At 31.2% G+C, this 11,394-nt stretch overlaps 1 protein-coding gene across 1 annotated transcript; it reads right to left on the bottom strand.

Moving 5' to 3' along the window:
- Window positions 1-5,436: 5,436 nt before the first annotated feature.
- LOC25499739 (54S ribosomal protein L17, mitochondrial) lies at window positions 5,437-11,093 on the bottom strand. The gene is made up of 7 exons (XM_013595160.3): window positions 11,084-11,093; window positions 9,973-10,141; window positions 7,141-7,206; window positions 6,721-6,795; window positions 5,992-6,121; window positions 5,787-5,912; window positions 5,437-5,620 (listed from the first exon to the last, which is right to left on the bottom strand). Exons 1-7 carry the CDS (start codon window positions 11,091-11,093, stop codon window positions 5,477-5,479), a joined length of 720 nt encoding a protein of 239 aa, XP_013450614.2. The 3' UTR covers window positions 5,437-5,476.
- Window positions 11,094-11,394: the final 301 nt, after the last annotated feature.

Genomic DNA, 11,394 nt, shown 5'->3' with positions numbered 1-11,394 from the left:
AGATTACACCACCACCAGAAACCTTCTCCTATTCCTATTCATTTAACACCAAATTTATATGAAAATATGTTATAGATACGTCTACACAATGGATAAATAAACTGTTGTAGAACAAAAGAAAACAACACATGTGAATCCTCAAATAGAGGCGTTTTCTCGTATAGGGTCCTCATGGAATCGATAGTCCCTGTCTCGAGCACTCCTATATTGAAGTCGGTGATGTAGTGTCTCAGACATCTTGTTGAAAAATTCAGCATCCCATCTCTGAATCAATAAAGGGTCTTCTGCATAGGAAATATATATCGATGTAACAACACTCTCCACCACAACCATTGCCAATCCAACCTGAAAACAAAGTTACATATTTCACGTTCACACAAGACAAATAACTAACTTAATGCATGTTTGAAATCACGGAGAATTTAACAAAATCACTGGACACCGATTTCTTTGAAGCTCTAAAGTATAATTTTTACAAAAATCAAGGTGGCATACCGTGATCCTATCAAACTAACAGTCAATCCAAACATGTGTTTAAAGATTTAAGGAGATTGGAACTTACCAATTATAATAACTCTATCACTCCAGTCTTTGTATCTTTTTATTTTTATTTATTACTATAAAACTTTTGTTTTGGCTTAAAAAAAAAAAGTGATGTATCTGGGTTGCAGCAAATAATGTGTGTTGAACCATTTTGCACAAAACTATCATAAAACAGTTGGACAAAACAAAATGATTAAAGAGTTTGATATGTTGCATTTGATTTTAGCAAATGTTCTTCGCAAAAAAGCAACCATGTATCATACACAGTGAAGAAGGAGAGGTTTTTATTTTGACATAAGTAGAACAGCTCTAAAACACCACTCTGTTATTTATGGAAACTGTTTTGTTTTTTTATTTTGTTGACAGTAAGAAGTAAGAACATACTTTTTATTTTGTATGAGTTTGTTTTGGAAGGTAAATCTTGGGTTAGTTTTTATTTTAATTGCTTTTAATGTTGTTTTTCCCTGTTTTGGAATGCATAATAGGGAGTTCTTCCCCTATTTAGCATCATGTTAAATAGGCATCTCATTGTGACATCAATTAATATGGTGCTTATAGAGATGGATTATATTATTTTACAATCATTTAATAATAATTTATCATCATTTATTTTATATTGTTTTTTCAAGTTTTAACTTTTTTATAATTTATAATTAAATTATTTCAATATTTTAAAATTATATAATTATGAATGAATATATAAATTATTGTTAAAATTTAATGATATAGAGTTATTGCAGAGACCCAATTAATAATTATTTTGAGGTGCTGGGTTAGAGAGATTGAGTGCTTATCAAGTATTAGTTATAAAAACGAATGACGTATACAGTCGGGACCTGTTTAAGCACCAAAATGGTGTGCTTTATTGTAGATGTTCGTAACGAATAGCTTGAAAGCTAGATTTGCTGATTCAGGTGTTAACTATGGGCAAATGTATGTTGTTTTTCATTTTTACTTTTGTTGTATTTGAATTGAACTATACCTATTTCAGTGATCCTGGGATGATTGCTTTCACCTGACCATTTCATTAGGCGTGATGTCATTAAGGATAGTCGAGCCTTCTGGTCCAAGATGTTGGAAGCTGCTGCTGGCATGTTGCTCATGAACTAGGTTGTTGCTAAATAATTGTTAATAATTTTGTGCATACTTGAAACACTCTTTTTAATTTCTTTGTACATGTTCTTTGTCTGCGGGTAAGCAAACCTTACTCTTCCTTTTCGTGTCTGCGGGTTTGCAGCACTAACTAGGCATTTTTCACTATCTTGTACTTAATTTGTTTCTGACTTAAGCTTAAGAAGGGATGTATATGGTAAACATCAATCCTAATGAGTAGGCAAATATTAATAGAACTTATAAAATCCCATTAGCATATTATTGTGACTTATGATAAGAAGTGTCGTCTTCACATCTGAAACTTGAAATTGAGTCATGGTCGTATGAATGTTGTTTTAAACAAACTTAAATAAGTTTTTTGGTTTGACTTAGATTGATTAGCATGTGAAATCTTAAGGAACCATTAATTTAATTAGATGCCCTTCACTTTAGGAACCATTAGGTTTTATTAACAAAAAGTGTCTCTAGGGCTGGCCCAAGGAGGCTGCCACTAAAGCAAGGGTTTTAGGCCTTCAATTGTTTTAGGTCTCGTATTTTTGTCTTTGGAAAATATTTTTGTACGTCAAATTTTGTAAATGTGTTCACTCGAAGCTCAAGTGGTATGTAAATGAGGAGTCGTAGTTCATGTTGCAAGTTCAATTTTAATGCTAACTATTTTATTGGTTATTTGAACCTTAAATTTTTTTTGTCTTCTGATTCCTATCAATCTAATTTGATGCCGGTTGTTCTAAATATATTAAGACAATTAGTGTGTAATCAAAGTTTGTAAACATAAAAAATTAATTTACATTTATATCATTTCAATATTATTTTTTATTTTAAGATTTCTAACGGTTGGTAAATAATTTTTGTATTAAATATTATTTTTAACACACGCACGCGCGCGCGCACACATTATATATATATATATATATATTAAAAAGTTCACACTTAGATCCATCAACCTAAATATACATATGTAAATGACGAGATATCTATTGTATCCATCGACGGTCAACCTAGATCTATGTCTAACAACTAACATCTACATATGAATGAATGAATGTGTTCTAGATCCTTTAGGTATAAAGTTTATGTTTACCACTTTCTAAATCATACAATTATTTTCAGAGTTTAAAGTTGGAAAAACATTAATGCTGGAATATATATCATCAATATAATGAAACAAGAATTATATATAATCAATTAGATTAAGAGTTAGTATTCTATCTAACCAAACCTAATCACAATGCAAAAATAGAAATTAGGTAAAGACATACTTACGATAACTAACACAAAGGAATAGAGTTAGACCAAAGTTATCAAAGCTTTAATGCACAGCAACGGTGGAAATTACCTTCTCTCTCCCTTTCTCTTCGTAATTTCTCTAGCCAAAAAAAGTCTCCCCAAACGAGGTAACGAGCCTCTATAAAGTTCATAAAATAGGACATTCGCTTATAAAAAATCAAGCTTGTTTAATGAATTGAAAATTCTTCTAATTGAGGAAAATGTTAGCTCATCGTTTAGTGTCACTAATTCTGACATAATTCAATAAGAGAAGTGATACTCGATTAGCAAATAAATTGTTGCAATTTCTTTTATCTTTCAATTTCCACTCGCTTGCCCTAAAACTTCTAAGAAAATTGCTCTTCTCCCAACAAAAACTGATCACGACTTGAAAGTCTCTTATCTAACTGTCCACGACTTGAAGTGCTTTGCTTACTACTTATCTGTGAATTCAAATCATCAATGCCGAAAATAGTACACTCATCCTTATGTCATCTTAAGTTCAAAGTATCCAACCATAACAAGTGGGAATTAAATTTGAATTCGGTATATTGCCTTAAACTTACTTCATTGGAGCTAGATTCTCTTGAACTCACTTCATCCAAGAACGGTTTGGATACTTTGAACTTTAATACCCCTATGTTGAAGAGCATTAAATTCTCCATTTCGTCGTTGTTGAAATATGAGCTTGATTCATTTGTTTCTCCATGTGCAACTTTTTTGCTCGAAACTTTGAGATTATACATGTGACCATATTTTCAATGGTTAGTTATTATGTGTTGGAAAATTGTGTTTTTTTTAATTACATTTCTTTATCTTTTGAATTTTACTTGTTTTGTTCAGGTCACAACTTCTCTACAAATTACTCAACCATTCAAACATCTTAAACATCTTACATCTTGGATGATGTAGAGTGTGATCCTTTGTGGATCTTAAACATCCTTAAAGCTTCTCCTATTTTGCAGAAATTGTCCCTCATGGTGAGTGAAAATGGTTAATACACATGTTTTACTTTTTAATTATTATTTTTCATGGTTATCATTCTGATTTTTATATATGGCTCTATAACACTGATCACTCTCTTATTAGATAAAACTGTTATGGGTTTCATACTTTGGAATCAGTCCTACGTAAAGTAGTCGGATCCACATTGATTTCACACGTTGAATGATTGAATGTTAGAGAAAATGTTGTTGTCATTCCTCTTCCACTATAACTTTTGATTTGATACCTCTAAGTAGGTTGTGTGACTTTTTTCTTTGAAGTATTTTATTTTTGTAATCATACAAATTTTTATTATTAGTTTAGACTACTTTTTAAGATGTTTTGATTTTCATCCATTGGTACGTGTTTGCCAGCTTTTAATAGCATTCCTGTTGTGATTTTAATTTTGACAGTTTGCAGCTCCAGAGTTCTCTAAAAATCAGAAAAATATTAACTTGGTTTGTGTTTGTGCGTATATATATATATATATTTGGTAACTTAGGCCTCGTGTCTTTTTGTCTTAGACTATTTATGTCTTTCGTTTGTATGACATTTGCTCTCTAGGGCTTTTCTTTGAACCAAAACTTGATTTTTATCAGAGCCTCTTACTTGTGGTGATTCTACCTTGATCTTATCATTCCGTTATGGATTATGGCCATTTCTACCATTTCCTTCCGAGTACTTCACCTTTTTTTGTTTTGTTTTTATTTTCCCTTTTATTTGCTACTTTGTTGGAATAAATCGATATCATTAAGTTAGATTCTTCGACTCATATGGAAGCACTTAAATCGATATCATGTGATATTCACAGCCTCTCACCACAAGTGATAATGTTTGCTATTAATTTTGTTTTTATATGTGTTCTTGATAAATCTGAAATTTTAGCTTCTTTAATCTTCAAAACCGTCACCGGCATCTTGAAAACTGAAAGATGAAAAATTGGAATTGAATTTAGCACCGAATTAAGAAGTACAGTTGTCCCTTCGAGGCTAATATGCTTATTTCCCCATGACCACGAGTTCAATTTCTCCGACATTAATTTGTTCCAACGTCTTCCATGTGGCCTCTCTACCCGGATTTGCCCCCACCAGCAATCCCAAATATTTAAATGGAAGTCTCCCTTCACTAAAATTCAAAAAGGTTACGATGCTTATTTCAAGTAAAATATTTCGCCAACTAAGATTGAGCTAGCGATAGGGTTAGACTCTCGCAACATGACAAACTCAAGTTTGAATACTAGTTATAGTTAAGAGAGGTATCTACATGTTGCGATCCGACACAACTTGAATAGGATTACCTCATATGGAGGATCCTCTAGAAAACCAAAACTATATATTTTACAACAGTATAATAGCCGCACTGCACATGGCAACTTATTACGAGATAACTATGGGAGAGAAAAAAACTGATGACGTGCAGAAGATAGCCTTCCAACATCCACTAAATCATATACAAGCCTCCAGAATTTGCGTTTAATAAAAAACATTTTGTTGAGCTCATAAACCTGCATTCATGTTCTTGATGTAATTAAATAAACTCATTTGAAATACATTTAACCAAACAGCCGTCATCAGCCAATGATAATTTTGTTAAAAAAGTCTGCCTGCTCGGGAAAATACTCCATCAATTCATCCTTTGTCACCCAAACAAAATCCTCGCATTTTCTAAAGTCAAACTTGTTTTTAGCAATTACTTGGGACTTGAAGAAGAATTTATATCGGAAGATTTCAGCAAAGGAATTCATAATCAATTTTCACAGAAAACAGAAGTATTGGAAAGGCTGTGGTACAACCAAAGAAAGGAAATGCCTTGAAGGTATTTCCAGAAGATGTCAACCTTCCAAGAGTAGACCAAAGTACCATAATTTTCTATGAATATACCTTAAAAGATGAGGATCCTGAATGGTCTTCATTAGGCTGAACAACCATATGGGCCATTGGAGCATTTCCAACCAAAAAGGTATTGGAGAGATCTCCTATGACTGATTTCAATGCAGACTCAGCACACTGCAAGATTTCAATAAATAAATAAGAGGCAAAAGAAGATAAAGAATATAAGAAGGGGAAAGCCACAATGAATGTTCACCTTACGCATGGTTTCCTCTGATTCATAAGGTTTCTCTGGAAAATGCCACACAGGTTTCCCGCTCGGAGCCCCATAGGTATCTCCATAGAGAAGAAGGTAGAGTCTTCTGTCAAGAGCTCTTTGCAGTGACCTAAAGAATGAAGTAGTAAGAAACTATGCAACCGCGCAGCAATTATGTCAAGACAAGTTCAGTTCTTTAAAAAACTAACAGGGATTAAGGAAATGGCCTAATTAATTTGTCTAGCAAAATTGACTGAAATAATATTAGCGTTGACTATTATCTAGGAGACAAGATGAGGAATGGCCTTCCGCCTGCTCTTGCATAAGTGTATTTCCAAGTTAAAACTGACACATGTATAGCATTTCTAAGAATACATCCTTAAATACTGAAGGATACATGAAAAATTAAACTTAAATATCTTGATAACAAGCATGCGTCAACTTTTTATATTTACGAATTAGTCGAAGGTAAACTCAATCGGTCACCAATAGAAAAGGTAAGTGAATATATAACAAGCTAAATAACCCCTGATTAAGAACATTTATATAAACACCGAGCCAAAGAAAATGGACACTTTCTTACTTCCAAGGAAGACGAGGACAATAACCAAGTTGACATGATGGCATTTCTTATATAGCATTCATTTCCCTTATTATACTCCAGATTTTTTATTACATTTTCTTGCTTTAAATCACACGAGTGATTAGTCTGCTTAAATTGGTGCACACCTTTGATCATTGCTTTTGTCTGCTTCAGTGACTCGTGGTGCTGGTACATAGTCAATCTGATAATCACCTTTCCCCCTGGAAGTAACATAATTTTCACAAGGATAGATGAAAAGAAATGTATCTGTAGTTTGCAAAGTGTGACATCACTTAAAGTATGGACGAACGAAAATGGATGAAGATAACGAGAGAAACATGTGAAAAAATATCAAAGTTTATTATTTTTACATCAAAAACACATCCAATAAGTGTGATCTAGCAAATAAGTCAAATTTTTGTTCTTTTCTTATTTCCATTCTTAATTCTGTTTAAATCATTTCAACTCTCTTGAGGCTTTCAAATATGCTCGGATATCTCTTTCAAATTAATCAATTTTGAATGACCTAAAATGTTAACTATAGACCTGCTCTTAAGTACTTATACCTTGCATCAGATCTGTCAAGAAATTCATCAGGATATCTACGTTGATATTGTTGTCGCCATTGAAACCTAATCATCCAAACCCCAAAAAGAAAAGTAGTAGTTAGTTTAAAAGAACAAGAATCACAATATCAGTAACAGAAGGGAACAGACAGTAGAGCAGAGCAGATGAAAATAACAACAATCTTTGCTAAATCAAGTTCAATGTTTTACTTAGCAAACCACAATATAATAATTTGCCTTAGAAATATTGATAGCAAATCCTCATGTTTTAGGCTTTAACCTCATAATTTGCCTTAGAAAGCATTGGTATTTCAATACATAAATTACCATTTTTATATAACTTGGGAAAACTATAATTCACTGAATACAAAATACAGTGACCCAGAAGACAAGCTTTTACTCTTAGGCTTTGTTTGCGAGTTTTGAGGAGAAGGAAAGGAAAGGCTAAGGAGGGGAAGGGAAGGAAAGGGAGGGAAGGGAGAAAGGAGGGAAAACCTTTCCCTTGTTTGGGAGCTAAAAAGTCAATAAGGTAAGGAGATGGAGGGCTTATGTTATAGTTTTACAATTTTACCCTTTTTCCTCTTAAAATCAATACATTGTTATACTTCATAATTTAACTTCTAATTTATTCAAAACAACTTATCTCATGAAAAACAAATTATTATGATCTATTTTTAAAAAACAACTTATTCAAAACAACTTATTTATACAAAAAAAAGCTTATTACAATCACTTTTTAAAAACAACTTATTTATACAAAACAACTTATTACGGCCTCTTTTTAAAAAACAGCTTATCTTATGAAAAACAAATTATTACAATGTTTTTTTAAAAATCAGCTTATTCAAAACAGCTTATTTATACAAAACAGCTTAATACGACCTCATTTTCTAAAACCGCTTATTCAAAATAGCTTATTTATACAAAAAATCTTATTACGACCTCTTTTTTCAAAAAACAACTTATTCAAAACAGTTTAATACGATCTCTTTTTCAAAAACAGCTTATTCAAAATAACTTATTTATACAAAACAGCTTAATACGACCTCATTTTCTAAAACCGCTTATTCAAAACAGCTTATTTATACAAAACAGCTTATTACAACCTCTTTTTCAAAAAGAGCTTATTCAAAACAGCTTATTAATGCAAAACATTTTAATACGATCTCTTTTTCCAAAACAGCTTATTCAAAACATCTTATTTATACAAAACAGCTTAATACGACCTCATTTTCTAAAACCGCTTATTCAAAACAGCTTATTTATACAAAACAGCTTATTACGACCTCTTTTTCAAAAAGAGCTTATTCAAAACAGCTTATTTATGCAAAACAGCTTAATACGATATCTTTTTCAAAAACAGCTAATTCAAAACAACTTATTTATACAAAACAGCTTAATACGACCTCATTTTCTAAAACCGCTTATTCAAAACAACTTATTTATGCAAAACAACTTACTACGTCCTCTTTTCAAAAAATAACTTATTCAAAATAGTTTATTTATGCAAAACCGCTTATTACGATCTCTTTTTTAAAAACAACTTATTCAAAACAAGGTTTTTGAATAATTAAGTTGTTTTTAATAAGCGGTTTTTGAAAATGAGGTCGTAATAAGCTGTTTTGTATAAATAAGTTGTTTTGAATGAGCTATTTTTGAAAATGAGGTCGTAATAAGTTGTTTTGTATAAATAAGTTGTTTTGAATAAGCGGTTTTTGAAAATGAGGTCGTGATAAGCTGTTTTATATAATTAAGTTGTTTTGAATAAGTAATTTTTGAAAATGAGGTCGTATTTAGCTTTTTTGTATAAATAAGCTTTTTTGAATAAGCTGTTTTTGAAAAAGAGATCGTATTAAGCTGTTTTGCATAAATAAGTTGTTTTGAATAAGCTGTTTTTGAAAATGAGGTCGTAATAAGCTGTTTTGTATAAATAAGCTGTTTTGAATAAGCTATTTTTGAAAAAGAGATCGTATTAAGCTGTTTTGTATAAATAAGTTGTTTTGAATAAACTATTTTTGAAAATGAGGTCGTAATAAGCTGTTTTGTATAAATAAGTTGTTTTTAATAAGCGGTTTTTGAAAATGAGGTCATAATAAGCTGTTTTGTATAAATAAGTTGTTTTGAATAAGCTATTTTTGAAAATGAGGTCGTAATAAGCTGTTTTGTATAAATAAGTTGTTTTGAATAAGCGGGTTTTGAAAATGAGGTCGTGATAAGCTGTTTTATATAATTAAGTTGTTTTGAATAAGTAATTTTTGAAAATGAGGTCGTAATAAGTTGTTTTGTATAAATAAGTTGTTTTGAATAAGCGGTTTTTGAAAATGAGGTTGTAATAAGCTGTTTTGTATGAATAAGTTGTTTTTAAAAAAGATTGTAATAATTTTAGTAATGTCTAAAATTGGAATTTTGAATTATTAAGAGGGCAAAATTGTCAATTTGTATGTTTAATCCCCCAAAACCCCCAATTTGGAGAAACTTTAAAATTGGACAAATGAAGCCCTTCAAAACCCCCCAAAACTTTTCCCTTATTTTTTTAAAACTCACAAACAAGGGTTTACACTCCATAAGCCTTTTCTTACCTTCCCCTCCCCTCCAAAATCCAACTCACAAATAAAGCCTTATCTAGTTTGCTAAGCGATGTTCAAATACAAAAAATAATTGACAACTGCTAATAGGATGCTTCATCTAAGTAGCTAAGGTGTGTTGCAATCATATTCTATTCTTCCATTACTACTAATCCAAGAGTAAATAAAAGGTCAAATTCCCTAACCGTTCTATCTTTGGTCCTTTTATAATTATTTATTTGATATCAAAGCAGAGGATAATATCAACTGAAATGCATAAACAATAGGATCAATTTTGGGAATGACCACAGGCAATCTCTCAAAGAGCACAGAGGCAACCATTTTCTGAGAGCCTCGCCTTGTGAAGAGAGGACGAACCAGTGACATACGAAGTAAAACAAACCCAATGGAGAGAAAAAAGAGGGAGATTGCACACACTTCAAATATGATGATTCAATTTCCCATACCTCATTTTCATAATTTATTTTTCTGCATAAAGAGTTTTAAGACATAGATAGAATAAGCCTTTGGTCATCATGGTTAGACTAGACTGTAGAAATCTCGGAAATTCACTAGCGGTATTTAACTCAGATTAAATGAAAAGACTTATGTTAGTTAGCATGTAGAAGTCATCAAATGTTTAGTTTTTATAAGTTTGCACCGCAAGATAATGTAAATCAATATGAACTAACAAAAAATAATTTTATTAAACTACCAAGTGAATCGGTATGCATTTGCTTTCCTATGATACTGCCTAGTTTCAACAATATTATCATGCTCAATCAGTATAAATATAATTATCTTTTTTCTTTTAACCTGAACGACGTCGTTTAGCTTTCAACAATCAAATTATAGAGAAACTCCTCTCTTCTTTTTTTACAATAAATCTTGTTTTTTTTTTGTCAAGTACAATAAATATTAATTAACTCTTTTATCGCTTTGAAAAAATGCTAACAAATGTTTTTTTTTTTTAAAGAAAAAAAAATGTTCATGAGCACTAGTTAATGAGTTAAATATGGTAAAAATATCTTATAACATTTTATATTGTCGCAATAGTATCAATACATGAAGGTGTTTCTTCTCTCAAAATAAAAAACATGAAGGTGTTTCAAAATAAATGGTGAAACTAGTTAATAATATAGTTACGCGAGAGCATGTACAAACTTATTATATTGTCATATATTAAATTCAACTTTAGAGTTTATAAGAGGCAAAAATATTCTTAGAAGTTGTTATAACATGGCCAAACTCCCTGCCAACTACTCGTTAGTTGTGGAAGGCGTTTGTTATTGTTGTTTTTTAATCGAGCGTGAAGTCAACATTATCAAACTATGTATCCCTAACTCATTCTAATGCATGAAACAAATAAGCCGCTTCACCTACATCCATGTTGCACATAGGAGTAAACACGTGGTTTTTTCCAAATCAAAACCCCCTTCCTCGTCTCCTAAACACATGTCAATACTTGCTCTGTTCAACTAACCTGAAAGGATAAATTTATGTTACATTTGAGACACTCACGTTGAAGGCATTATCAACGAAGCTAAGTCAAACTCTTAAATATATATATATATATATATATATATATATATATATATATATATATATATATAGTTTATTTTTTTGTTTTCTTAACTGGTGTCCCAGAGACATTAGCATAACCTCTTTTTTTGTAATGAAAAACTTATTC

This window comes from Medicago truncatula, chromosome 7, assembly GCF_003473485.1.
Source record: "Medicago truncatula cultivar Jemalong A17 chromosome 7, MtrunA17r5.0-ANR, whole genome shotgun sequence".
NCBI lineage: Eukaryota > Viridiplantae > Streptophyta > Magnoliopsida > Fabales > Fabaceae > Medicago > Medicago truncatula.
This window is presented reverse-complemented; position numbering and strand designations above follow the sequence as displayed.

Bases quoted from the DNA above. Each gene is read 5' to 3' on its own strand.
- LOC25499739 (XM_013595160.3), bottom strand. The intron at 7,207-9,972 runs GTTGATATTATC...TTGGATGATTAG, and splicing joins CCTATTGTTTATGCATTTCA to GTTTCAATGGCGACAACAAT. The intron at 6,122-6,720 runs GTGTGCACCAAT...TTCATTCTTTAG, and splicing joins GACAAAAGCAATGATCAAAG to GTCACTGCAAAGAGCTCTTG.